Source organism: Cryphonectria parasitica, assembly GCF_011745365.1.
Source record: "Cryphonectria parasitica EP155 unplaced genomic scaffold M406scaffold_2, whole genome shotgun sequence".
Classification (NCBI taxonomy): Eukaryota; Fungi; Ascomycota; class Sordariomycetes; order Diaporthales; family Cryphonectriaceae; genus Cryphonectria; species Cryphonectria parasitica.
Genome location: NW_024468910.1, coordinates 5,422,272 through 5,447,928, shown reverse-complemented (window position 1 = coordinate 5,447,928; position 25,657 = coordinate 5,422,272). Strand labels below are relative to the sequence as shown.

General features: G+C 52.3%; 6 protein-coding genes across 6 annotated transcripts; 4 read left to right on the top strand and 2 right to left on the bottom strand.

Annotated features, from left to right (window-relative positions):
* Positions 1–283: 283 nt before the first annotated feature.
* M406DRAFT_96027 (uncharacterized protein) lies at positions 284–3,975 on the top strand (the record flags this gene model as incomplete). Its single annotated transcript, XM_040926317.1, has 4 exons — positions 284–580; positions 656–894; positions 979–1,147; positions 1,215–3,975. 4 exons carry the CDS (start codon positions 284–286, stop codon positions 3,744–3,746), a joined length of 3,237 nt encoding a protein of 1,078 aa, XP_040780341.1. The 3' UTR covers positions 3,747–3,975.
* A 1,868-nt stretch (positions 3,976–5,843) lies between these two features.
* Positions 5,844–7,081, top strand: M406DRAFT_220882 (uncharacterized protein; the record flags this gene model as incomplete). Its single annotated transcript, XM_040915578.1, has 2 exons — positions 5,844–5,908; positions 6,013–7,081. Coding segments are annotated over 2 exons (1,134 nt in total), but the record flags the coding sequence as incomplete, so codon positions are not given.
* A 591-nt stretch (positions 7,082–7,672) lies between these two features.
* On the bottom strand, positions 7,673–10,566 carry M406DRAFT_75857 (uncharacterized protein; the record flags this gene model as incomplete). Its single annotated transcript, XM_040925910.1, has 6 exons — positions 7,673–8,035; positions 8,107–8,591; positions 8,803–8,961; positions 8,991–9,813; positions 10,006–10,391; positions 10,476–10,566. The coding sequence occupies 6 exons, from the start codon at positions 10,564–10,566 to the stop codon at positions 7,673–7,675; spliced, it is 2,307 nt and encodes a 768-aa protein (XP_040780339.1).
* A 2,717-nt stretch (positions 10,567–13,283) lies between these two features.
* On the top strand, positions 13,284–14,846 carry M406DRAFT_337600 (uncharacterized protein; the record flags this gene model as incomplete). The annotated part of the gene is made up of 1 exon (XM_040921273.1): positions 13,284–14,846. The coding sequence occupies one exon, from the start codon at positions 13,284–13,286 to the stop codon at positions 14,844–14,846; it is 1,563 nt and encodes a 520-aa protein (XP_040780338.1).
* A 1,090-nt stretch (positions 14,847–15,936) lies between these two features.
* On the top strand, positions 15,937–17,016 carry M406DRAFT_75855 (uncharacterized protein; the record flags this gene model as incomplete). Its single annotated transcript, XM_040925909.1, has 3 exons — positions 15,937–16,226; positions 16,286–16,686; positions 16,748–17,016. 3 exons carry the CDS (start codon positions 15,937–15,939, stop codon positions 17,014–17,016), a joined length of 960 nt encoding a protein of 319 aa, XP_040780337.1.
* Positions 17,017–18,514: 1,498 nt separating this feature from the next.
* Positions 18,515–22,408, bottom strand: M406DRAFT_52479 (family 1 glycosyltransferase; the record flags this gene model as incomplete). The annotated part of the gene is made up of 1 exon (XM_040924479.1): positions 18,515–22,408. The coding sequence occupies one exon, from the start codon at positions 22,406–22,408 to the stop codon at positions 18,515–18,517; it is 3,894 nt and encodes a 1,297-aa protein (XP_040780336.1).
* Positions 22,409–25,657: the final 3,249 nt, after the last annotated feature.

Below are 25,657 nucleotides of genomic sequence, written 5' to 3'. Positions count from 1 at the left end.
CCGTACATCAACCCTGCGCTAATGTTGCATCGTACAAAACTAGTATATGCGGTGTGATCGAGGCAGTGACGACCGAGGGTGACGCCGTCCTTTCCGGTTGGTGGGGGCCATAGAGCATCATCGCGCCTTCCCTTGATCCCTCGAAAAGAACTCAACCTCCCTCGTGACAGACAGTCCAGATTCACTCAGGATCTCTGCACCTCTACGAATCTATCCATTAGATGTGCTGCCTTCGTTCGTAGCTCACTTTCTGGCCGAGCATCGCTGTCTAGCTATCGTCGCCATGGCCTCTCAAGTTGGCAGCACGCAGACCGAACTGTGGCCGCAGATCGTCGACCGTCTCGCTCGAGAACAGCCCAGTGCGCCCTACGGCCTCTGGCCAGTGGCCACTGACTCATACAATGCGGGCTTCCGCACCATCACATACAGTCAGCTTGCGACTATCGTCGACAACCTCGCGTGGTGGATTGCGAGGGAGCTCGGGCCGCGCCAGGGCGAAGCTGGCGTCCTGACCTATGTGGGCCCCAACGATGTTCGCCTCACTGCCATGATCATCGCTGCTGTCAAGGCCAACCACGTGGTGAGACGAACGAGACCCCCCGACCCCCTTACCTTCAGTAAGAAAGCCTCCCTCGCCTGCTAACAAGCTTCCCAGCTGTTCCTGACGTCGCCTCGCAACAGTCCCGCCGCGCAGCAATCCATGTTTTCGGCCCTGAACTGCAAGACACTGGTCACGACTGACCCCAAACCCCCGTCAGTGCTACCGATTCTTGAGAGCATCGGGCCCCGCTGCCTCACAGTACCTGCCATCGATGACCTCCTGGCAGTACCACCTTCGCCCTTTGCCTACGAGAAACCATTCGAGGCAGGACGTTGGGATCCACTCTTTGTGCTGTACGTCTCACAAATCGAATCAAACATATCCGAGTTCTTTTCGTATCATTGACCAAAAAATTGATATCATCCTTTCTCTTGCAGACACACCTCTGGCTCAACTGGGATACCCAAACCCCTGATATGGACACAAGAGTCGTGCGTGCGACATCATGCTTGTGCCAGCCAGGCGATCCCCAACGAGCAAGGCCTGGCATCAGTCGAGCATATCTTGTGGGGAAAGCGGGTGATAGTAACAGTGCCGTCCTTCCATGTGAGTCCTGTCCTCGCTCTCCAGGAAAGTGCTCATGGTGGCGTGAACGCCGGCTCACTGTTTCTAGGGAGCTGGCATATTGCAGTACATGTGCTGGGCGGTCTGTGCGGGCTGTATTCCAATTGCGCCTGCTGCCGTCGGCATCGTAACAGCCTCCGGGCTCGCTGAGGCCCTCAAGCACACGCCCGCCGAGGTCGCAATCCTCGTGCCTTCGGTGGTGGCCGACCTCGCCCAGCATCCACATCTGCTGACGTACTGCGCGGGCCATCTCAAGCTGATCCTCTATATCGGCGGCGACCTGCCCCAGGCAGTCGGCAATATAGTTGCAGCGCAGATCCCACTGCGATGCTGGTGGGGGGCTTCCGAGGTGGGCATACCACACCAGCTGATACCGGCCGGCCTCAGTTCCAAGGACTGGCGATATGTGCGCTTCCACCCCTCAGTCGGGGCAGTATTTGACCCGATCTCTGACGATACATACGAGCTCGTGATCCGGCGCGATGAAACCCTGGCTCAGGTATCCTTCACTATCAGGGGCCAGGAAGGACTCAAAGAATACCGTACCAAAGACTTGTTCCAGCCTCATCCTACCGTTCCAGACGCGTGGTGCTGGCGAAGCCGGTCAGACGATATTATTGTCCTGCTGAATGGTGAAAAGACCAACCCTGTCTCCATGGAGCAGCATATCGTTGCTCATAACCACGAACTAGCTGCTGTCTTGGTGGTTGGTACTCGGCGCTTCCAGACTGCTCTACTGATCGAGCCTGCTGCCCTCGCTGAGAGAGGTCCCCTATCAACATCCGAACAGGCTGCACTGATCGAGCGGGTCTGGCCGTCTGTTCAAGAAGCTAATGCCGTCGCGCCAGCCCATGCGCGAGTTGAGAAGGCCCTGATCCTCGTGCTGGACCGCCCTGTGCTACGGGCTGGGAAAGGCACAATCCAGCGTGCCTCGAGCGTCGAGCAGTTTAGTGCTGAGATCGAGGCCCTATACGCCAACGCCGACGTCATCACAGACGACGAGAATCGCCCGGGCGAGGCGTCTTGGGACCTCACGGATGCTGCGAGCATCGCCCGTTTCATACAAGAGACTGTCAGTGATGTGACCGGCTGGCCTGCTCCTGACCAAGCTGAGACTGCTGAGACTTTCTTTGACCGCGGTATGGACTCCCTCATGGCGCTTCAGCTGGTCAGGCGCCTGCGGCATAGCCTACAGCGCCCTGAGCTTAGCCTGTCCACGGTCTACTCAAATCCGACAGTATCTCAGCTGAGCCACGCGATCACAGCGCACAAGACTGGACAGGAGGACAGTGACGCCTCGCAGCTAGAACCTATGCTGAAGACATATCGTGCGCTTATCGAGCAGATACCCAAGCCGAAGATGGATATGTCTGGCTCCGAGGGGGAGAGAAAGAAGCAGCCTCTTACAGTCGTCCTAACAGGGTCCACTGGCACGGTGGGGACATTCCTCCTGCGCGCCCTGCTCGACCGACCAGAGATTGGGCGCGTCTACTGTCTGAACCGCTCTGAAGATGGCGGCCAGGCTATACAGAAGGCGCGGATGGCTGAGAGGGGGCTGGAGCTGGCTGATCTGGGCGAGCGGGCCACGTTCCTCCAGGCCGACCTGCGGCGGCCGCTGCTCGGGCTCGATGAGGCGACGTACGAGAGGCTGCGCTCACAGGTCGGTCTCGTTGTGCATAACGCGTGGCCCGTCAACTTCAATCTGGGGCTGACCGCCTTCCGGCCGGAGCTGGTCGGGCTCGTCAACCTGCTTCACCTCTGCGCAGCCGCCAGCCCAGAGCGCACCGCCTCTTTTGTCTTCATCTCGTCGGTCGGCGCCGTGGGCACTCGCCTGTCTACAGCCGCGCCGGCCTCTCCTGCGCCCGAGAAGTTGCTGCCCCTCAGCGACGCCCCAACCTCGAACGGCTATGCACGGAGCAAGTTCCTGTCCGAGCTGCTGTGCGATACTGCAGCACGACGCCTCGGGATCCCCATCACCATCGCCCGCGTCGGCCAGGTAGCTGGCCCTGTCCGGCGGGCAGGCGGCGGCGAGTGGAACCGCAAGGAGTGGCTCCCCAGCCTCGTCATCGGGTCTCTTGCGATGGGCTGCCTCCCCGAGCAGCTTGGCCCTCAGTTCTCGGAGATCGACTGGCTGCCCGTGGACCTGCTGGCCGATGTCCTGGCCGACCTCGCCACGGCAGACCAAGCCGACTCGGAAGAACCCAGCGAGCCGCACAGGGCGCAGGTCTACAACCTGCGCAACCCCCACACCACGACCTGGGCGTCGCTGCTGCCTTGCATCATTGAGACGGTGAAGGCGAGCCGCGGCCCCCAGCAGCAGGTGCCCAAAGTTGTGCCGCCGTCTGCGTGGCTGGCGCGGCTGGAGGCGGCGTCCACGTCCGCCGACGACGCGGTACTCGTGACGAACCCAGCCATCCGGCTCATCGATTTCTACCGAGACGAGGTGCGGGGTGTGGATGAGCGCGCTAAGACGCCGCCGATGGCGATCGAGCGGGCGCTGGCCCGCAGCGAGGCTCTTCGTGGGGTGGAGGGGGTCGGCCCGGAGTGGATGCAAAGGTGGGTGAAGGAGTGGATGGCGTGAGAGCCGAATCCTTGGTCACGATGGAGCTTCTTGGAATGTGAGGTGACTGTAATACTGCTTACTATTTAAAACTACAGCATATTAAAGCTATCACTCAAAATCTCCTAGTATAGTTAAGGTATTACTGTCAGTCTCTCAGATGTACAGTGAGATGGCTTCGCAGCTCTATGTAAGGCCAAAATAAAAGAGGACCAAAAGAAAAACAAAAAAAGAAGAAAAGATCATCTGCATTCCCAGCTAATCTCTAGTGAGCTCTAGCTACTCCAGCAGTCACATGTAATATTTTAGAACTAGGCACCAAAAGCCCTCGAGACCTTCTCGCACATGGAACCTCAAGAAGGAGGCGTGACGTGAAGCCAGGATAGACGTCCCTCTTGTCTGTGTCTGGGGATCACCCTACATAACAAGAGAAGCATCCAAGTTTTTTCTATCCAAATGTTTTGATGGCCCTTGAAAGGAATTCCAAGCTATCATGTCCAACTAAGGCATGTTTTACTACAAGGGAACCTCTGGATCCCACGAGGGCTCTACGGGAGAGGAGGACAAGGTAATCCGGATCGAACCGACCAGCAGAGCCCCAGGGAAGTGGAGGGCTAAGCCATTCAGGGCAGGGAGCATGCGGGTCAGCCCATTGCCGCAGTATTTACCGCGAATTAAGAAATCCTTCCGATGCAGGGCCCACAGAGTACCATTGCATGCACGGTATTCCCGTCCTTACACAGTGCGACGCCCTGATGTGCGTTTATTGGCTATGGGGGAGGATGATCATGTTAGTGATGATCATGATGTTAGTAATGATCATGTTAGTGATGATCATGTTGGTGATGATCATGTTGGATGGCCCGCAAAGTCGCCATTCGGGGTGGATCCAGCATTGCAGTCAAGGAGAAGGAATGGGATGCAGGCAGGCAGGCATGCAGGCATAATGGCAAGCCAGAAATTGAGACGCGATTTGTACAACAGCACCAGATTGCAGCGTTGCATCAGGCTGAGAAGACGTTGTCCAAAGGTCCAAAGGTAACGCCGGAAGGATCAGGTAGGGGAGGGGAAGGTGGTGGACCGCCGTTTCATGAACCCAAAGCAAGCCTCCCGCACGAAGGACATGCCATAGTAGTACATGAACATCGGGTGATTGATTGTTGATATGGCCACCAGGTGGGTACAATCTACGCCAACCGACAACTTTGCTATTTGGGGGCCACACGTGTAAATCGCCTCAGTACGAGTTCACGTGAGACAAGCCGGGGAACATTCTTCCGCCGCTGCCTCGGAGGTCAGACAAACAAGCAGGCATTCGCTCGTCTGTTGGAGATAACCATCATACGTTCCACACGCCTTGATTGATAGTGGGCCTCCAGTCGTAGGGCTGGCCGTCCTTGGGAGAGAGAGGATGGGATGTCTATGCTCTGCTGCAAAGGACAAGTTTGAACCCGTTGGTGGTACTTTTGTTCATAGCGCTGGAGTTGGGAGTCGGTTTAGGAGGGGGGGGGGGGGGGGGGGAGGTTGGTGGAAAACATGTTCGCTTGTTCCCAGGGAGGCACAAGGTGGGCTGAGCTGTGCTGTGGGGACCCGATCGCTTCCTCTGAGGCTTGCGAGTGAAAGAGTGTGTGTGTGTGTGTGTGTGTGTGTGTGTGTCTTGTTGACAGCCGTGGCCATTGCATTTTGTGAAGTGTACGCACTTAATCGACTTGCATATATCCTACACAGGAATCAACCTCGAGGCGGTTGTGGCCAGCTCGGAACAGCTCGTAATTTGACGACCGAGAAGGGTTGACCCTGGTAAATTATATGCCATTCCTCCCTTTCCTCCTGACGAGGGAACGAACCACTTCACAGTCACGACCCGATGTCATCTGCATCACTCAGCATCCCGTGAGGAACGCCATAATGGAAGAAGGAAGTGGCCCCGGCGCATACGCCGCAGGAGAGCGCGTTGGCGAGATGCCCAAGACCCTATGCAGCTCGCGAGACCACGAGGTAGTAGAGATGGGCACACAGGCAGTCTCGACTCCTCTAAGAGATGAAGCAGGAGGAGGACAAGGAGAAGAAGAAGCCCGACTAGAGGCTTCCGCCGAGCAGGCGCCCATCCCCGAGGCGCCAGATGGGGGCCTGCAGGCGTGGCTTCAGGTGCTGGGTGGCTTCGTCATCTACTTTAACACCTGGTGCGTATAGCTTCGTGTTTCCACTCTCCTTCTCCCGGGACCTGGCGTGATGTCTCTTCGATCTTGTCGTCCTTGTCCTGTCCTTGTTGCTGACAGCCAGTCAGGGGCCTTATGATCAGCTTTGGCGTCTTCCAGACCTACTACCAGGACCACCTCCTGGCCGCCTCGTCCCCCTCGGCCATCGCCTGGATCGGAACCATGCAGGCCTTCTTCCTCATCGAGGTCGGCGTCGTCACCGGCCCGCTCTACGACCAGGGCTACTGCCGCCACATCCTGCTCGTCGGCACCGTCCTCCTCGTCCTCGGCGTCGCCCTCACCAGCGTCGCCACCCGGTACTGGAGCGTCTTCCTCTCCCTCGGCGTCTGTACCGGCATCGGCATGGGCTGCCTCTTCTTCCCGGGCGTCACCTCCATCAGCACCTACTTCACCCGCCGCCGGGGTCTCGCAGGAGGGCTCGCTGCGGCTGGGAGCGGCGTCGGCGCCATCGTCTACCCCATCGTCCTCCGCCAGCTCGTCGCAGCCGCCTCGTTCCCCTGGGCTGTTCGCGCCGTCGCCCTCATCGTCCTCGTCACCAGCCTCGTGCCTCTCCTCGCGGTCCGACCACTCTGGCTGCCCTCCGCCCGCCGCCGCCTCCTCGACCGCGCTGCCTTCCGCGGCGACGGCAGTTCTATCTTTGCCTTCTGGTCTCTTGCCAACGTCGTCGGCTGGGTGGGCCTGCAGGCGCCCATCTTCTACGCCAATGCCTTCGCCCAGAACGTCGTTAGCCTCTCCCAGGCCGATGCCTTCTATGTCTCAGCCGTCCTGGGCGCCGGCTCCCTCCCCGGTCGCCTCCTCACCGCCCTCGCCAGCGACCGCCTCGGCCCGCTGTGGGTCTACCCAGCCTGCATGGCCCTTGCGGGTGTCATCTCGCTGGCATGGATCGGCGTGCGCAACTACGCCGGGCTCATGGTCGTCGTGGTCCTGTACGGCTTCGCGTACGGCGGCATCTCGTCGCTGCCGCCCGCGGCCATCGCCGCCCTCAGTCCGGACGTCGCAACGCTAGGCACGCGCATCGGAACGTCCTTCTCTGTGGCCGGCTTCGCCATGCTAGTCGGGCCGCCCATCGCGGGGGCCATCGAGCAGAGGGGGAGGGGCGCGGCGGCGGGGTACGAAGGCATGTTTGGCTTCGCGGGGGCGGTAACAGCGGCGGGGAGCCTGCTGCTGTTTTATGCGGCGTTGCTGCAGCGCCGACATGTGCGGGCCGGGTCGACGACGAACAAGGAGAGCGAGTGAGGGGCGGGGTCAATTGGTCCGAGCAGTTGGTCTTGTGGGTGAGCAAGGGAAAGAGAGAAGAGCGGGATGCTTGGTTGGGCGAAGGGCTCGTCTCTAGCTACAAGGTCCTCTCGGTTCGCACATATTTTGTATTCGTGCTGCCCTCTGGTCCTGGTCACCTTGTCAGCTCTGACCTTGTAATAAGTCTTCATGAGGAGCTGTACCCGTCCAGCAAGATGGTCGTACCTAGACTCGTCTACAAACACACCGCCCTTTGAGAACATACAGTCAGTCGGGAGATTCAAGAAGAGAAGACGACTCACAGCCTACGCCTTGGGCTTGGAGAAGGGCTTTAGCCATCCTCTGTGGTTTTTGTCTTGTTGTGGTCTGTCCGTTTTCTTTGCTCGAATATTCACTGTAGATTGAATAACTGAAGAGCTAGCAAAGATTATACTAAAACCAGCTAATAGTAACTCGATAAACTATTTTCAGATACTAGCAAAGATGAGTATTTCAAGTCGGATAGCCTGCAAAACTATAAACTGTGCCGTTGAGAAAAGTATAAGGGCAATGGCCCCCATCGATATTAGTGCCCGGACCTGGCCCCTGGCTCACGTATGTCGCATTGGGATTTATCGATGCTGAAGCGGTTCCCGGTATGGGAAACTTCCAGATCTGTCCAACTGTATTCTCCCAGCCGTAAAGCGAGCCATCAGGTACAGAGAACATAGCGCCATAGCTATTGTTTGTCGAGTTAGCGGTATGGCCTTCAGCAGCAACAGCAGTCCAATTATTGGATGTAGCTCCTCCAACAAGGTCTTTAGTAAATCTCAATAGAGTGTTTGTATAACCCGTCGGGTTTACACCAAGTCCATACTAACAGGTATAGTAAATTAGTACAAGTAGCTAGGAATAAGGAAAGCAGTTCCAAGTTAACCAAGACTTACAAGATACGCATCATTTCCGGGCGTTGCTGAGAAAGCCCAGTCGTAAAGTTGCCATGTACCAGGCACAGTCGCCGTGCTCGAATTAAGGGTCTGCAGATACGTCCGAGACTGCGGGTTGAGGTCGATCTTGTAAAATGTCGTGACTGCGTTCCACTGTGTAAAACCCCAGTAGACGCCATACTGGTCGAAGTCGCCACCGCGCAAACTAGCAGTTCCTGTCAAGTTAAGAGGTACGCTAAGAACAGATGTGCCCAGAGCCGATATCCTGACAAATCTGCTAGAAGAGCCGTTGGATGTCACACCATAGATATAGTTATCAGTCGGATTGTAGCTCACAGCGTTGAGATTGTCGTTCCCATTGCCCAAACTTGTGCTCACTGTATTGTAACTTCCTGTCGTGAGATTCACTTGAAGAAGCGTTGTGGACTGAACTAGATATGCATAGGCATCACAAGACCACGTAGGGAATGGCGATTCGACAAGGACTGTGCCTTGTACAGTCCCACTAGGCTGTTCAACAGTAGTCGTGACATACACGAAGCCACTAGTGTATGTGGTGGTGATAGTGGTGTAGTTCCCCTGAACTGAGTTGCTACTTGTTGTTGTTTGCGAACTCGACGTTCGAGAACTCGAAATTTGCGGGCTCGAAGTTTGCAGGCTCGAAGCTTGAGAACTCGGAATTTGAGAACTCGAAACTGGAGTAGGTGATGTTTTGGTCGGCTGTATTGTTGGCGCTGTTGTTCTTGCAACCGCAGATGCAGAAGAAGATGCTGAACTTATAGCGGAAGAGCTTGAGGAACGCGGTAGTGCTAGGCTGGGCAAAGTCGTGGTACTGAGCTAGGCTAGAATAACAAGCTGCATAGGCAGAGTATAAATCTGCCCACCATCACTAGGCAGGATGGACACAGTGACTGCGAAAGATTGAGGCGCAGCATCTATAGAAACATCTGCAATCAAATTCCTTCCCTCTCCATATATCCAAGCTTCGAAAGGATCCGAGTGGACGCGGGACAGAGTGTCTGTAGGCTTCCTTAGATAAGGAATCAGGGAAGCTACCAACTCTTGACCTGGGTACGCATAAAAAACGATCGGAGTTGGTAAGCTTGTCGATAAAGCAGACAATTGAGTCGACAAGACGGTGCTCAAGGAGAGTGTAGGCCCTATCCTTGGATCACGGCTCACCAAAACCACGATCAGTAAAGAAACGGAATAGATTTCTCCACTGCCGTTGATGTTTACTGCAATACTGAACGTCTCTGGGACTTCATCTGCGGGCGGGTCGACATGTAGTGTCCAAATGCCTCCAGTCTCTGAATCGTATATCCAATTCTCGGGTGACAATATAGATGCCACGGAATCCGTAGGATCTCGGAGATAGGCCTCGAGGCTAACAGCTAGGCTCTGACCTTCATAGACGTAGATAGTAGGTGTGGACGACGGGCTAGTTGATGACGAACTAGTGGTGGGAATGCTGCTCTCGGATGGTGACTCAAATTGATTCGGGCTTAGCAGTGAGAGCGGAGACTCCGACGAAGACGGTGATGCTACCGAGACTATTTGAGGCTGGCTGAATGTGCCGGTGATCGCATTAGATGACAAAGAACTGAGCGATGAATCCTTGATAGCTGAGGAGCTAATGCTGCTGATCGCAGAGGGGCCTCGAGTAGCAATGAGAGACTGGGACGTATCCGAGACAATATTCTGACACTGGTTTTCTACATCCAAGTATCAGCTTGAGCCACAACAAAAGTCAGGAATAGAACACAGACCAGCTATGACTACAAGCTCAACAGTTGTACAGCAGGCAGGACCGCCGGCGACTGTAAAAGTAGCATAGGAGTATATCGTTCAGTTCACAAAAACCAGCCGTGTTGTTGAAAAGGCTGAATTCTGCCACACTAACATGCTATTGACAACCTCGAACCGTGTCGTGATAGTCCCAATCGTCAAATTGCTCAGGTTGATATACGGAACATCCGGATTGACCAAAACCGGCTGATTAGTGTCGAGATCAGTCAAATTGTAACCCATTAGTTGGTAGACTTTTGCATTACTGCACTCGTCCATTGTGCCACTTGCAGATACGTAGCCCATGCCAAAGTTTGATAGCGCTGCTTGTCTTTTGCGGTGGTAGCTGTTATCATCCGCCAGAGCGACTCTGGGAATTAATGTAGGGACAGACGGCCGATACATGCTCAGAACTATCATGCTGACAATCGCAATCGTGGCAGCCGGCGGCAGCGGTGCTTGGTTCATAATCATAGGCGCACTTGCAGCATTGAAAGCTGTTCAGGAATCATTCTTGATTAGCCAGTTTGGAGCTGATCATCTGAACCGGATTCGTCCCTTGCCACTTTCCGACTCTATACCAACCTGACTTGCCGTGATAGCAGGACCAGCACCACTTCCTACCTCTGTCGGCTCTCCAAGTTGCGTAATAGCGGGACGCTCGACCACCATGGTGGCAAGGTAGGTTGTCGCATAAGTGTAACATACTGATGGTGCATGGTCGAAGCCTGGATCGTGTTGTATATTCAAAGTACCGCTATTGGAGAAGTTGCGGCAATATGCCATCAGAGGGAACAAGAAGAAAATGACCGATAAAATAATGAGTAACGTAGCTTTTTCAATGCAGAAAAGAGTTCAACGGCGTGCAGTTTCTCCTGGAGTCTTGCGAAAAGCGGGACGCAGTACATTTTAGTATATCTACGGGCTGAGCCATTGCGAATCGCTTTGTCGCGAATCGCGCCGAGTATTTGGAATCGACCAAGATTCATCATGAAGTCGTAGATCGTTACTCTCTTCTGAATTTCTAACCCGTGTATAAAAATCGGCATAATGGTCTGGCACAGGGGTAGCATGCGTGATACCAAACGTATGGCTCGTAGCGGGATGAGTGGCTAGACTTCTCAGACATAATATTACTAACATTTCTTAGTCCGAGTTCAAGACTACGCGACAGCTCGCCGCGTCCCCTAGAAAAGTTTTAATCGATTATAAGCAGTCCTAACTCATGCAGTGCTCACCTTTTGCTCGTACCTCCCGAGCAGCCAGCATCATACCAAGATAGGTAAGTATCAATATCAATTAGCTGTGAGGAAAGTGACAATGTTTCAACACTAGGAATCCGAGGAAATGAGTCATTAATAATTAGTATATTCGGCAAATGCAACGATTGCTAATCATTGTAGACTTACATCAAAGGATGCAAGGTTTGTGCTAGATGAATAGAAGATGCTGCGATATATAATTCTTCCAAGAGTATCGCCGAAGCTAGATAGAGTGCATGCTTCTTCGATCTCTTATAATAATGACATTCAATGCCTCGAATTTCTTGAAATATTCATAGGAACTAAGTCTTTTGAGACTTTCGAACCTAGAAACTAGATCAGTTGATTGCCAGAATCTAGCTGCTTGGGTTCTTCTGTCACTTATATCACTATAAGAACTTTTCGTTTCATGGCAAGCAACTAGGGAAGAAAATGATTAGAAGCTCTAGAATGAGATGAAGGAATACATTTTCAAATGAGTGAAGGGAATTCCAACATTCTCAAGGCTCCCTATGGCATTAAGAGTAAGTTGGGGTCGTCACCCTCTCCTCTAAGACATGATCATGAGTAGAAAGGGAACTGACTCGGTTCGCACCCGCAGATAATGATGAGAAACGTCCCTACTACTGTTCGCCTAAGGAAAGAAGTTTGTTCTATCTAGTAGGTGTAAGCTGAAGGCACGCTCACAGACGCGTAGACAAAGAGCTGTCTATCGATATAACCAACTTCAACCAATCTACCCACGACTTCCTGGAAATTCATCAAGCAGCTCTTCGCTCTAAATGCTCTGCAGGACTCCCAAAACAAGCGACTGAAGGCGGAGGACCAAACTCCCAAGGGCGACACAGACACCGCTTATCCGACGTCCAGCGCGAAGCAGGTTTCTAATGCCGCTCGGAACAGCGTCACCTCTAAAATGAAATCAAAGCAAGTCTTGCTATGCGAGGAGACCATCTTCTTTATTCACCTGTCTGATATAAACTACGTGGGACTTCGTTGACCCCAGGAAGGCGTGGGAAAGCTTATTCGCTGGCTCGAGTCTAAGAGTGTCATGACGATCATGAGGTTCCACATCCCGACAGCACCTTGGGCCCCATGAGCGACGAGTTCGTTGAGCCGGCGATTCCAGACCAGTTAACAGTCGAAGAGCTCGACTAGAGACAGCTAGACTTGAACCTCAATCTTTTGACGCGATCCAAGGTCAAGGATCACCAGACCTCGTGGTCGCTTTACTCGAGTGGCAACTGGAACATCTTGTTCCACTGGATTCTCCTCGGAGGGCCTGGTAAAGCTACCAAATGTAAGCGGTTTGATATCCGCAGCCCCCGACTCTCGAGTCTGGATCTACCTCTTTGTGGAACGACGGAACGCACTCATGTCGCAGACTTGGCTGACGTCTTGCTGAACTTAGTTGGAAAAGGCTAGTATAGAGATTGTACATCTGGATCTTTCCGAGGTAAGTTTGCTGCATCTTTAACAGTAATTACTGAGCTATATATCTGTGAAAAGGGAAACAGGGGTCACATTTTTCTAATTGTTGGGCCCAAAGGTAGAGCTATTTTCTTCAGGGATGCCATGCTGACAGGGGGTGAAATGAGATATCGCCAACCGACTGATATGCAATCATATTCCCAGGTCAAATAGACCTCATGCTGGATGTTGGATCCTGATTTCTGGCTTTCCGGGGGTTCACTGTTGCGTGTGGCCCGTTCTGTGACCTGCACATTGGATGGCTCATAACACCTGACGGTAATGATACCATTTTCGGCAGACCTTCAACAGCAAGAGTAAAAAAGGCACTGGGTTGTTATGGGAAAATTCAGGGGCCAGAGTTCAGTTTTTCTTTTTTCTTTTATTCCCCCAACCCAGAGGGCGCAGCCGTTCAGCGCAGGTAAACTAGCCGGAGAGATTTCGGTCCGAGGAGGCACTTAGGTCCAGCCGCGGCTGACCTGGCGCACAGCTGATGGACCTTACTCTTACATCACATTTGCCACATCAGCTCTGTGGCCATCATGGAGGCGCAACCCTCTACGAGTCCGATATCCAGCAGTGAATCCTCCACTCCCACACCGAAACGGTCTCGCGTCGTTGTTTCGCAGTCAAAACGAGGCTGCGTGACTTGCAAGTATGGGTCCTCACCCTGCCATCTTGGCGCCAATTCGACTGACTAGATGCAGGACACGCCGGGTCAAGTGTGACGAGCAAAAGCCTCTGTGTCGGCGATGCGTCCAAGCAGGTCGACTATGTGGCGGTTATAAGCACGGAAGCAAGTCGTCATCGGCTTTGCAGCCTGCTCTGAAGATCGGCGTCATAGCGGACAGCGATACAGAGAGGCTAAGCTATCTCGCTGCTCATGTGCTGTCTCTGGACAACAACAGCCGTCCTCTGCAAGAAGATGGTGCCTGGGGGCACATATTTCTCCAGCTATCGAATCAAGTCGAATGTGTCAAGGCCGCCGCTGCCGCGTTTGGGGCTGCGTACGAATCATCGCTCAATAACTCCAACGTAAAAGCCCCTCGTTCCGCCTGGCGATACTACGGCTCAGCCCTTGCAAGGCTTCAATCCGATTTCAACAACGAGACTGCCGGCCCAGAGTCCCTAGCTCTGGCATCAATAATTCTAGCCTGCGTTGAGATCCTCAGCCAATACGAACAAAATGCATTTGTCCATTTTCTTGGGGCCGTACAGATCCTGACCAAGACCTACCAGCGTCGCCAGAGAGCTCCATCTGCCGGCATTCTCAGAACAATCAAAGACGAGCTATTCAAGCTTGACGTCTTGATTGGAAGCTATGCCATGTCCCAGACGCCTATATTTATGCACCTGGAATCTCAAGAAGAAACCGCTGGAGATTATGCGCTCCGTGAGCCAAAGCTTGCGATTAACGCTGCGATGCTCTGCCTTCACCGATCATATCAGTTCATAGAGTCGGCTGCCCGGCTGCGGTACACGTATCCGAGCTGGAAAGAGCATGATCCTATCATGTGCAAAGGTCAATCTGATGCGGTGACCCAATGCCGTTTGGTTCTCGATGGCCTTGTGGCGCTTGCCACGAGACTGCAATCCACATATTCGTCCACGACGTCTACGCGGAGAGATTCGGAGACGCTGGCTGAGATTTATTCTATTCGCACACAGCTGACGGCGACTATAATATTCATCCTCTGTATTCACAAACCATTCCAAACGGCGTATGATGAACACCAGGACCTATTTCGAAGCATCGTGAGTGATGCTGCAGCGTCAGCGCGGTTGAGGCGGCGGACCAATTCCAGCGCTTTCAAACGCTTCTCAATGCGTCCTGGCATTATCAGCTCTCTCTTCATCGTGAGTGAGAAGTGCAGAGATCCTTCGCTGCGTGGTTTAGCAACGACGATGCTCAAGGAACAAGGCCGCGAGGGGCCTACCGATGGACAAATCATGGCGGCAATTGGTGCTCGACTGGCTGCTCTTGAGACATCTGCCAGTGTGCCTTCTGCCTCCGGCATTCCGCTAGCTGCCTGCAACGTCCTCGAAAGGCAGAGGCTTCATGGCTACGGGATTTCTCCTTTAAGATTAATTGGCGAGGGCCGCCGCGTCGTTGACGTTGAATTCAGCCGGCCAAACCCACCCCTCGAGCAAGGGTGGGGTCATGTTGATTACTCATGTCTGGATAACTGGACATTCTGGTCGGAAACTATCAATGTATAGACTTCTTCACAGTCTACAACAAGGCAAGAGTCGTCACTATGGTGTGGAAGGGATAAATGGAGACAGTAGGACAGAGTTAGTTATCATGGAGCCGGATTTGCAATCAAGGCGTGCTGGCCACACAATTCAGAGTTATCTATGGGTACTTTAAGATGATCTTCTCATTTTCAACTGCACACAGCGTGTTCAGCAGGGTAATGCAAACATCCAAGTCTTAGAGGATGCGTAAAGTTGGCCGCAGATTAACAGGATTGAGTACATTATGTAGCCACCTCACTCACCTGTGTTGCACCCAATTGAGTACGCCTAGAAAGTCGTCAGGGTAATATGTATCTCAAGATACCCTTGTCTCCAAGATATGGCAGGTAGTCATGCCTCAGGAGAGGAATTGAAGCAGTGCCTGCGCGCGGCGTGAGCTACTAACTCCCAGATGTTGACCCGGAGTCTGACAGATTCCCTGCCCCACAGGCATACAGCCGTATGCCAGGCCTAGATTTACGATCCCAAATAGCAAACTTCTATTTGGATCATGGATTACTTCACATTGCGTAAATTGTGGTCAATTGGAATTGCGCGTGCATGTTCAAGGCGTTCTGGGCGGTGGGTCCGTTGTCAGACTTTTGGCACCTTTTTCTTACATGGGATGCTGCCAGGGGTCTAAGTAAGGTATTTGATTGGCTACTAAGAGCTCGTGGAGCCCAGCTCGGTGTTTTGAGCAAAGATTCGAGGCGTAAGGCGCGACGTAAAGTGTACCCCATTTCTATTGAATGCTGAAAATAGCTGTGGAGGCCATCTCGGTCTTTGATGATTTGACAATTCCTGGTTCGTCTGGATTCTGTATCAAAAACAAAGTCTGTGCAAGCTTACTTACACTTCCTCCATAGTCTAATTTTTTATGATGCTAGCTTTCGCTGCTGCGCCCATGTCTGCGTAAGCAATTTCAAAGCTGCTTCTGTTGCCGCATGTATATATTGTGTTGTCTGGGCCTTTTGTCGTAGATGTTCATGGAGATGTATTTCATTTTTCATTTATTTTTTTTTGTTTGCAAAAACCAAGGCTTCATCTGCATAGGCAGTAAGGTCCCCCCAACATGTCTACCAACCCCAGTACCGCCAACAGCACACAGACGGACGTGCCATGCACCCTCGATACGTGCTCGCTGTCCGAGGGCATCATTACGTATCAGCCCAACATCGCTGGCAACGCATTCTTTGCTGCGCTCTTCGGTGTCCTACTTCTCGTGCAGCTGGGCCTCGGCATCCGACACAAGACCTGGAGCTATCTGGTGGCCATGGTCTTTGGGCTGATTCTCGAGATCGTCGGATACGTCGGGCGTATACAGCTACACGATGACCCTTTCAACTTCAACTTTTTCATAGAGTACGTCAAAATCATATTCATTCTAAAAGACAGATAGCAGACTCTAACACATAGGCAAGGTATCTCGTTTGTCTCACAATTGCACCGGCTTTCCTTACCGCCGCTATCTATATCACATTTGCACGCGTCGTCAACTCATGCGACGAACGCCTCTCGTGGATCCGACCAAACAAAATTTCCATCATCTTCATGGCGTGCGACTTTATTTGTCTGGTCTTGCAGGCCGCTGGAGGCGCCATCACTTCCACATCAAGTGGGGAGTCTCGAGAGGCAGTGGCCATGCGACAAAACGGCGTTAATATCATGATTGGCGGTCTGTCATTTCAGGTCGTTTCGCTCTTCTTATTCATACTATATGCTGCCATTTACGCGTGGAGATGGCGTGTTGCAACTGCACTCCATTACCGCCATCGACTACCATCTGCACATATGAGTTTCGGGTGGAGAAGTCTGGTCTTTGGTACGTTCAAGAACATCAGATAGTTCACTCTTCTTGGGTGAGAATATGCTAACTCTCTCAGGCCTTGCTATTGCCTCGGTCACAATCTTCGTGAGATGTGCTTTTCGCGTTGCTGAACTGAGCAGGGGTTTTCATAGTCCCCTCGCTGGCAACGAAGTGGCATTCATGATATTGGAAAGCACCATGGTCTTTATTGCGTGTCTCTGTTTAACTTTCGGTCATCCTGGTTTATGCCTGGACATAGCGTGGAAGCTTCCAAAGCAAGTATCGCGAAAGAGTCGAGATGCGGTTTTAGATGTGGAATTAGAAAATGTGCACACCGGGCGATAAACACGACCATAGAGGCTATTGTGGAGCTTCCCCATATTCACAATCAGGAAGGCGGGATCTAGAACCATAACCATACATGTAGACGTATTTGAATTGGCATTAAATACAATTGTGAAACACATCGTGAACAATTCTTGTGCGAGGGTCAGTGACCCACTGGCTCAGGGCCGTACACGGCCCCGCCAGCCAGCCAACAGATAGGCCTGTTGATAGCCTCAGATGGCTCGGCCTCGTGGCTCTCTTCCTCTTTCCTCTTCAGCGTATTTGAATATGAGTTCTTTTGCCCTCGCATAGTTCTGGTCCAAAAGAGCCTTTTCGGCCAATCACTCGATCGCTTCAAATGAGAGAGAGACCATTCTTTAGCCATTCTAGCGATCGGCTCGAGTAGGGCACAAATCGGTACCTTCGTCGGCGCCTTTGCGGGCATGCGCGCTGAAGGCCAGCCTAGCTATTGGTACGTTGCATTGACTCCTATGATTTTTTACATATTGAGTAGATGCCTTGGCCATCATACTGGCTTTCGCGGCCATCCTGTGTGATCAATAAAACATCGGTAGCTATTGAAGTGACGTAGTTCTCATTGCAGGGAGACTTTGGCCGTAACATGAGAGACACGGAGCCGTTTAATTATGATGCGGATGACTCGAAGGATCCAAGTCAAGAAGCACAGGGTTCATTTCATCATCCAAGTCGATCGTGACGATGCGAGAAACGACAAGAACCTGTGCAAGAGCTACGGTCAACGCAAGTACAGCATGCCCGGCCCCGCAGCTTGTCACCGTGGGTCTGATCGCCGCCGCCGCTGCGTCTTCCGTCGAACTATCGAGGAACGAGCTGAACAGTATCACGATACAGAAGTGATGACATAGACCATTAAGGCAGACCCATTTAATAAGGCCTATCTTGTACCGCGCCAAGACTCTATCTATCCATCACCTGGAAAACGACGAATCGTCGCATGGGTCGATTAACTCACTGGACAAAAAGCTCGAGCGGTCTGCCACCGCTGCAGCTACCCGGAGGCACAAAGATGACTGATTGCCACCTGGTCCACCGGACGTACACATCTCGGACGCCTTTACATAGCAATTCCTGGGCACGAAATATACCTTGTAAATCCACTCGGTGAGCTGGAAGAATTTGGCTGTGACGTATTTGGGGCTGGCGGCCTAGTCGTTGAGAGCCGCGGCGCAAGAATCTCATCGATGTTAGTCGCTCCTAATTTTATACTGGAGAGCAAGGACTGCGTTTCCTACCTAGAGCGACCGTTGCTATGTAGATATAAGATCCTGTGACAACTTGTAGATGATATATAGGGGCTTGTGCATATGGATCCGTTGATCGCCTGAATTGCCCATGGTCAAGCACAGGAGCCTGCCAAGGCCGCCAGAATCAATCAACCGCGCGTGCTATGGTCAAGCAACTTAATAAAATTGTGTTCGAGATTAAAATTGTATGGGGCCGGTATATTTGTTGAGATACATCACACCACAATAGGCTACCGTGCAGGCCAACTCGTATTGGCTGCCTTGTGAGGTCCCACGCACGTCCCTGAAGCTTCCCCGTACCGATACTCCGCATTATGTTCGTGTTCTTGCATGCTCAACTTCAATGCCTTTTGCAAGTCTTCATCGTCTGTAGCCTCTGTCGCTGTGGCACGACCCTTGCCCTTGTTCTGATGCTGCGCTTCCAAAAGGCTTTGCTTCTTCACGTACTCCATCACAACCTCTTCTTCCGTCTTCTCTTGTGTCGTTTTCTCCCTATGCTGTCCCTGTTGTTGCATGTCAAACTCACTTTGCGTGGTGCCCGCGAGGTGCCCTGGATCATACAAAGGGAGTCGCTGGAAGCCTGATAACCCACCAGCCACGGCTTCCGCCTTCTCCGCCATCTTTTCAGGTTTTCCTCTTGCCCGCTGAAACTCCTCTTCTTCCTCGTCATCGATACCCATAACCGACTCCCACTCACTGTTGCTGCCCCTCTGTCTCTGTTCCCTTAGACTCTGCGCCATGACTCGCTTCAGCTGTATCTCATATTCCATTGCTTCCTTTGCATGTCGCTGAGCTTCGGCTTCGCTGGCCGCCACCGCTTGGCACAGATTCTCTTGGTCTGCCTGATGACCTGCGGCTTCTAGCTGTTGGCGCTGAAGCTGAGACACATTTCCCTGAACCGCCCGCTCCACATCCGCATCTTCTTCTGCGTCTCCACATGACATTTCCTGAGTTGACAGTCGGATGGTTTCGTTTATGTCAACCGCTCCCAGCGATTCTTCGGAGTCCGTGTTGGCAGGGCGCAGAGGAGACTGTGAACCGTTCGCGGCGAGTATGACACTTTGGGGAACTTGAGTTGGAGCATCTGCACTGTTGGCGGACTGAGCGGCACTCGCGGTACGTCCGCAATTTTGGCGGTCCTCTTTATCCTCCATGTTCTTCTTTCGCTGTGCTTCCAGAACATCTCGCATCATCTCGTCAGGATCGAGTCTTTTCTTCAGGTATTTATGGATCAGCCCCCACCGAACGATGACGTCTTGCTTCTCTGCATCGGAGCTCTGCAGCCACTCGTCGTATCCTTGAGCTGTCCTGGACGCAACGATATGATTCTGTACATTGCTGCCGAATAATTTCTGTACCTCTTTGTGTACCCCCTTCATCATATAACCGGGGATGCCAAAGAGACCTGCGGTTGGTTTGGTCAGAAATCCTCCGATCCCTTTGCCGATTCCTTTTAAGAAGCCGGTAGTACCCTCTTTCTGGGCGCCTTTCCAGGGCTGAGTAAACAGCCCAGTAACGCCATCGTACCAGCCAAGACCAAACTCTCTTCCTGCTGCTTTGGCGCCTGACCTGAAATCACTGACTTGTTCTTGAGGGCGCACGGTATCGTCTCCCAAAAGCTTAGGGACATTGTGAAGCCCTTTGGTAAAGCTCACTGAGATTTCCATGGGTCCCTGAACAATCGCCTTTACGATCCGCCCGAGGCCTTTGCTCGTGTGTGCACCAGTCTGGCGCAGCATGTCACGGTCCTGGCCGGAGCCAGAATCATTTCGACTGCGGACTCGACTTCGGCTAGCGTCGGCTTGTTTGAGACTCAACTGGCCTTGCAGTATATTGGCCACAGAGCTTGATCCAATGTTGGAAGTGGGAGACGACAGACTGGAGAGATCGGGAGGGCTCCGAGCACGAACAAGAGATTCCTGCACATCCAAGCTCGTCTGACTTTGTTCGGACAAAGTTGCCGGAGTTGACCATTCCTCCACATGTGAGGTCTCGCTTTTCCTTGCGATTTTCGGCACTGATGCTTGGGACTGCTTTCGACTGGACCCAGACGGAATATGCAAAGCTTTCAACGTCTCTGAGGGAAAATCGACCACCCCCATTAGCATGCTGCCGAACGCCCCAGCAAATGCCATAGTACCTCCGGATATTGGGTCCCAAGGACCCTCGTCAGTGTAATGTTCTTGTGGTCGAAAGAGCTTCAAGTCATGGAAGTCCAAAAGATTTGCATTTGCCAAAGTACAGGCAGCAAAAGCACTCAACCTGACCTGGGTGCGTTTGATGCGCCAAACAGCAGGTCGAGAAGGTGCAAGAGTGCAACGGAGTCGGTCAGCCTCAAGATATTGATGAAACGACTGAGCACCCATGTCGCTGCCTCGCTCCGCCGCGATCTTGCTTGCGAGTTCTTTGGCGCGATCCAGACTTTCGGGTTTCAGGCATAAGTTGATGGCATCGGCTAGCTTTTCCGCTGTAAGTTCTTTGTGAGGGATTGGATCGGGGCCGGCGCCTGCTCGCGCAACCATGGCGCCCCAGAAAGGCTGGTCTCCAAAGAAGGGAACGACTAGAGTTGGCCGGCCTGCGGTAATGCCTGCTGCTGTGGTTCCTGCGCCGCCATGATGAACGACGCACGAGACGTGCTTGAAAAGCCAATCGTGCGGCACGTTGCCTAGCATGAAGACGCCGCCGGGAATACGAAGCTCGTCCGCGCCCATGCCTCCCCAGCCTTTGGAAAGCAGAACACGCTGGCCAGTCTTCCTCACGGCCTCAAAGATGAGCTCCGTCATCGCATTTGGATCGCTCAAAACAATGCTCCCGAATCCTATGTAGACGGGGGGTGGACCGGCGTCCAGAAATGCCTGAAGGTCAGGTGTAGGGGTGTAGTTAGAGGCCAAGTTGAGAAGGTAGAACCCGGCTATGGATATGTGAGGGCCCCAGTCTTTCGGTTTAGGTATCAGGGCCGGAGACCAGCAGTAGGTATGAGGAACCTTGAGACGATGGAGCATACCGGGGCCCCAGATCAGACTCACAGGATCCAAACCGAGACACTTCGCGCGAAATCGGTTGATGATGTCGCCTAGGGCTTGCCACGAGAGGAGTTCGACCATAGCATAGCTTATGTAATTAGTAAGTTGAGGGTCGGAATTGGAAGATTTAATGTTTGCCAGCGGATGGGGAAAGGCCTGGGTGGGAGAATATGGCATAGTGAACATGATGTGGAGAGGAATGCCCAGCTTCTCAGCGCAATGGATATGGGCAAAGCTTGGGGGGTTGGCAATGATGCAGTCGGCAACAAAGGGTCTTGCTGCAGGCTCGAAGCCAAGGTCACTTCCAGAGAGCTCGGAAATGCCATCGTCTGTAGCACCAAGATCCATTCCGTCACCGGCTTTGTAACATGATCGCCAACAGCCTTGAATGTACTCAGCAACATCTCTTCTTCTCTGACCAACATCTCCACTTAGTAGACTGCGAAAGCCCGGCATCAGGCTGGGATTCTTGACCATAAATGCCATCAGCTGGGAGGGGTCGCCACCGATGCTGAAGAATTCAAGGCCATTCTCCTGCACAAAGTCTTTGAAGTTGGGATGAGTTGCCAGACGTACGCGATGGCCATAGGTGTTTTTTAGGACTTTGCCCAAGGCGACGAAGGGTTGAACGTCTCCGCGCGAGCCCACAACTTGGATAACGACGTTCAAGTGCGGGGGTGGAGAAACTCCCTCCTTGCCTCCCAAGGAAGGGTCAATGTAGGGGGGAGGAGACGGGCGACTATCTTGGACACTCTGGGCTTGTTGATGTAAAGCAGGCGTAAAGATCTGAGACAAACGCCGATTGAATTGATTGATGTGGATGTTTACACGGCCGTCGTCGGTGACGTGAGCAATAGTGCCCAGGCCGTCTTTTTCGTTGCGGATCTCGCCATAGCTATTGCCATACGCAGGAGGGGGAATGTCGTCCTCGGCCGGATCGGGATCGATGAGGTCAGTCGTTTGCAGGAGGGCCTCCTGTCTTGTGGGTCTTGCGGGATTGGTCTGAGCAGCAATGACAGCTTCTGCTTGCTGAAGTATAGATTGCTGCACGATGTTCTCTGGGACTAGCTGGCCCTTTTCCGAGGGAGTTTGGATGGTCATGTTGTGAATGGGAAAAGGCAGGCTATGTTCACCTGGAGAGCAACTTAGGCGAGTGGCCAAGGTGAGGTGATGGAGCTGCAGGGAGAGAGAGGGATGCGCATGTAGCATACACCTTCTCTATTTATACTACCAAAGACCAAGATGGCCTCCACAGCTATTCTCAGCGATTTGACAATGATGAGGTACTTTGTACATTGCAGCGTATGCCTTGAATTTTACTCAATCCAGCTTAGCTCAACAAACACCGAGCTCGGCTCCACTGACCATTAACAGCCAATCAAAGGGGCTTACTTGGACCCCTAGTAGCGCCCTATCAGGCCCATGTAATGTGAATACTGAGGCTATGCATTACACCCTTGTAGCTTTTATAGCACTGGCTAGCTTATAAAGTGTTAGGCTGTATTCAGTCAGACTGAATCAGGGGAAAGCTTTCCTCTAATTTGCCCAAGATGTTGTGGCGGAGCTTGTGATCAAGCGTCTCAAAATTGAGTTGTCCAGCTTACGCAGCTCACTCCTTCTGTGTGCAGCACACAGTGGGGAAAGCAACCTGCGAAGCTGCTGGTTGATGACATGAATGAATTGCTACTTCTTTATATACAGAACTGTGCTGAAGATAGGGGTTAACGCCAGGAGCCTCTCACAGCCTATTTTCCGAGGCAACAACTATCATGCATTCTGTCCCCACCAAAATCAGGGAAACCACCTCTGACATTACCCAAAATTCGATGCCTGGCTTGGACTCATAGTCAAGCAACCAAGCTCTCGTGCTATCACTTCTTTGTCAGTCGTTGACCAGCATCAGCCAGAGCCAGCAACTATGGTAAGACTGGAAGGAGGTTTAGGTCTACCCGAAAGAGAACCTGGTGGGCATAGCATCTATAAAAAGTCAGCTAAGGATGGTATGGAAGCTTGATTTGCCGGCACAGTGCTCACGTGGGCTTGCCGTTTGATGCATGGAAGATTGGACTGGACAAGGAGTGTATAGAGATGATGAAAGTGTAAGACTCACCTGATAGTGGGAATATCTGAGACATTAGGGCGGGCAAGAGGGTTGAGCATCGGGATGTTGAAGGAGCGGGGAAACTCGATCGTAAGCTTGCTTCGTCATCATCTCAAGAGACCTGAGATGATGATGGACTGCAAATACTACTCCGTTGACCCCTTCGTCTATGGTGCATTAACCTTCTGTACTTTTTTCTTTCCGGTCGAAGACTTGATAATCGATAATGTTAGAGTTGTGCTTGGCTTCGCCTTGGAAGCGAGGATGGTCTTGTAACACTTGTGAACTGGCGGTTGTACAATGTCATTCTCAGCCTCAGTTCATCTGATATACTATATCTCTCACCCACCCATTCCATGCACCATCCTCCCGCTACACAAATACCTGAGCATCGTCCCTAGTGTGAATATAATTGACATAGCTTGGGGGTTGGTAAGCTAAAGCCCAGCTGTACTTGGTCTGCCCATACGCAGCCCCTAGAGATTGTAGCAGCGGATGCCAAGGCCGCAGTGCAGTTTGGGGACGAGTATTAGAGGCATACACTTTTCTCCGAATCTCGCTCAAGCGGCCGCGGTCGTAAGGCGAACGAGACAAAGCTGGAGTATAAGAGAGCATTGGTGTTGAACAATTGAAGACAAGCTCAGTAGCAAGAGCTCCGTGGGAAAAGAAGGGGAAGGCCTGACGTCCTACACAGCAGGAAAGTTTTGTAAGGAAGAAGACCTCTTGGAGACCTTGAAGAGTTTCAACGAAGATTTCTCTTGCTTATTGAGTCCAGATGTCCCATGGCTCAGGTACCTCGTCTGAGACGGTCTTAAGACAGATCATCGAGGTAAAGTGCCAGGTTGAGAATTCCGATATGACGCGGATCAAATGAGGTTTTGAGATACATCAAGTTGCTAGAGTCGTCTAGTACGGACGAGGATCGGGTTGGATGTGCGTAAAGTCGTGTTCGGGATTGAAGAGCAATGTATTCAGAGGAGCTGCCGGTCTGCCCATTCCACGATCAAACCCGTCCTCGGTAAAGTGGCAGGAGAGATGGACCCGATAGAACGCGTATGTTTCGTTTCTCGCCTCTCTATTCATACGTAGGAGTTTGCTCAAGACGTTACGCCCCTGCACGTCAGCTCCAAATTGTTGTCCACTGCGGATACACCTGGCCAGTGGATCTTCAGCGGTCGAAGAAACTCCAGCAAGACCTGAGTCCGCTGTTTCCAAGGTGGATGGCCCTCCTCCCCCTCCATACATGGCAACAGTTCGATCTTTGAAAGCGGCTGCTGCTTCCGGGGGAGATGCGACGGAAATTCTGATGATCCGTTCGCGTTCTAGCGAAGCTTGCCATATCTGACTGCGCATTTTCTTAGGAAAGTCGGAAAAGAAGTGGAAGAAACATCCCGTTCTGTGGTCAAGTGTATTGCTCCTGTTGAATATTTGAAGGTGTGGCTCAGAAGACCTTTTCAGATGGCATTTCAATGCTGATGTGACGGATCTTTGCTTAACAATATTCAGCTTGAGTTTCCAGAAGGTGTGGGGGGGCAGGTAGGGGGCGTTTCTTCTGTTTTGAAATAATCTAGAAAGGACAGAAAAGATTCCCAGGGAATAATAATGTTGGCGACGGGGCTCGAGTTGATTCATGTGACGCATTTTAAGGAGAAGTGAAACTGGCACGCTGAGGGAGCTGTGTGAGGTTGGTCTATCTTATACATCAGCAAGTTGTTGCTGATATTCGTTGGTTCTTCGCTAGATTACGCTGATATGTATGTTAGGATATTTGGCAATAGCAAGGTATGGATTAGCAGAAGTAACGTTGGATATCTAACTTGCTCTTGTAAGATACTCTGCTCGTATATATGAAGTAGTGAAATCAGCATTCAATTTTTTTTTCTTACATTCTATTCTGATCAACCATGTAACATGCTCGCGTTTAGTCAGTCCAGTTGGTGCCCTACTTCTTACACGCGATGGCTTTGCGGTCTGAGATATCGTGGGGTTGAGGCGGTTACGACAATGTCTTGCTCCCCGAAGAAGATTGCCCGACGATAATTTTCACGTTCTCACCCTAACCAATAGAGCGGGGATGTGTTTGCAAACGTGGCCGGAGTGGCGTCCTGATGTATCGCGCGGGGCAATCCTTGTCAATCTACTCACAGTTACTCCATACCCTTCTTTACAATTTTGGAAAGAGAAAGGACATGAAGAGCTATGTGGTACATAAGGCTAGTTCTGGGGAGGCATGTGACTTTTGCGGCGGG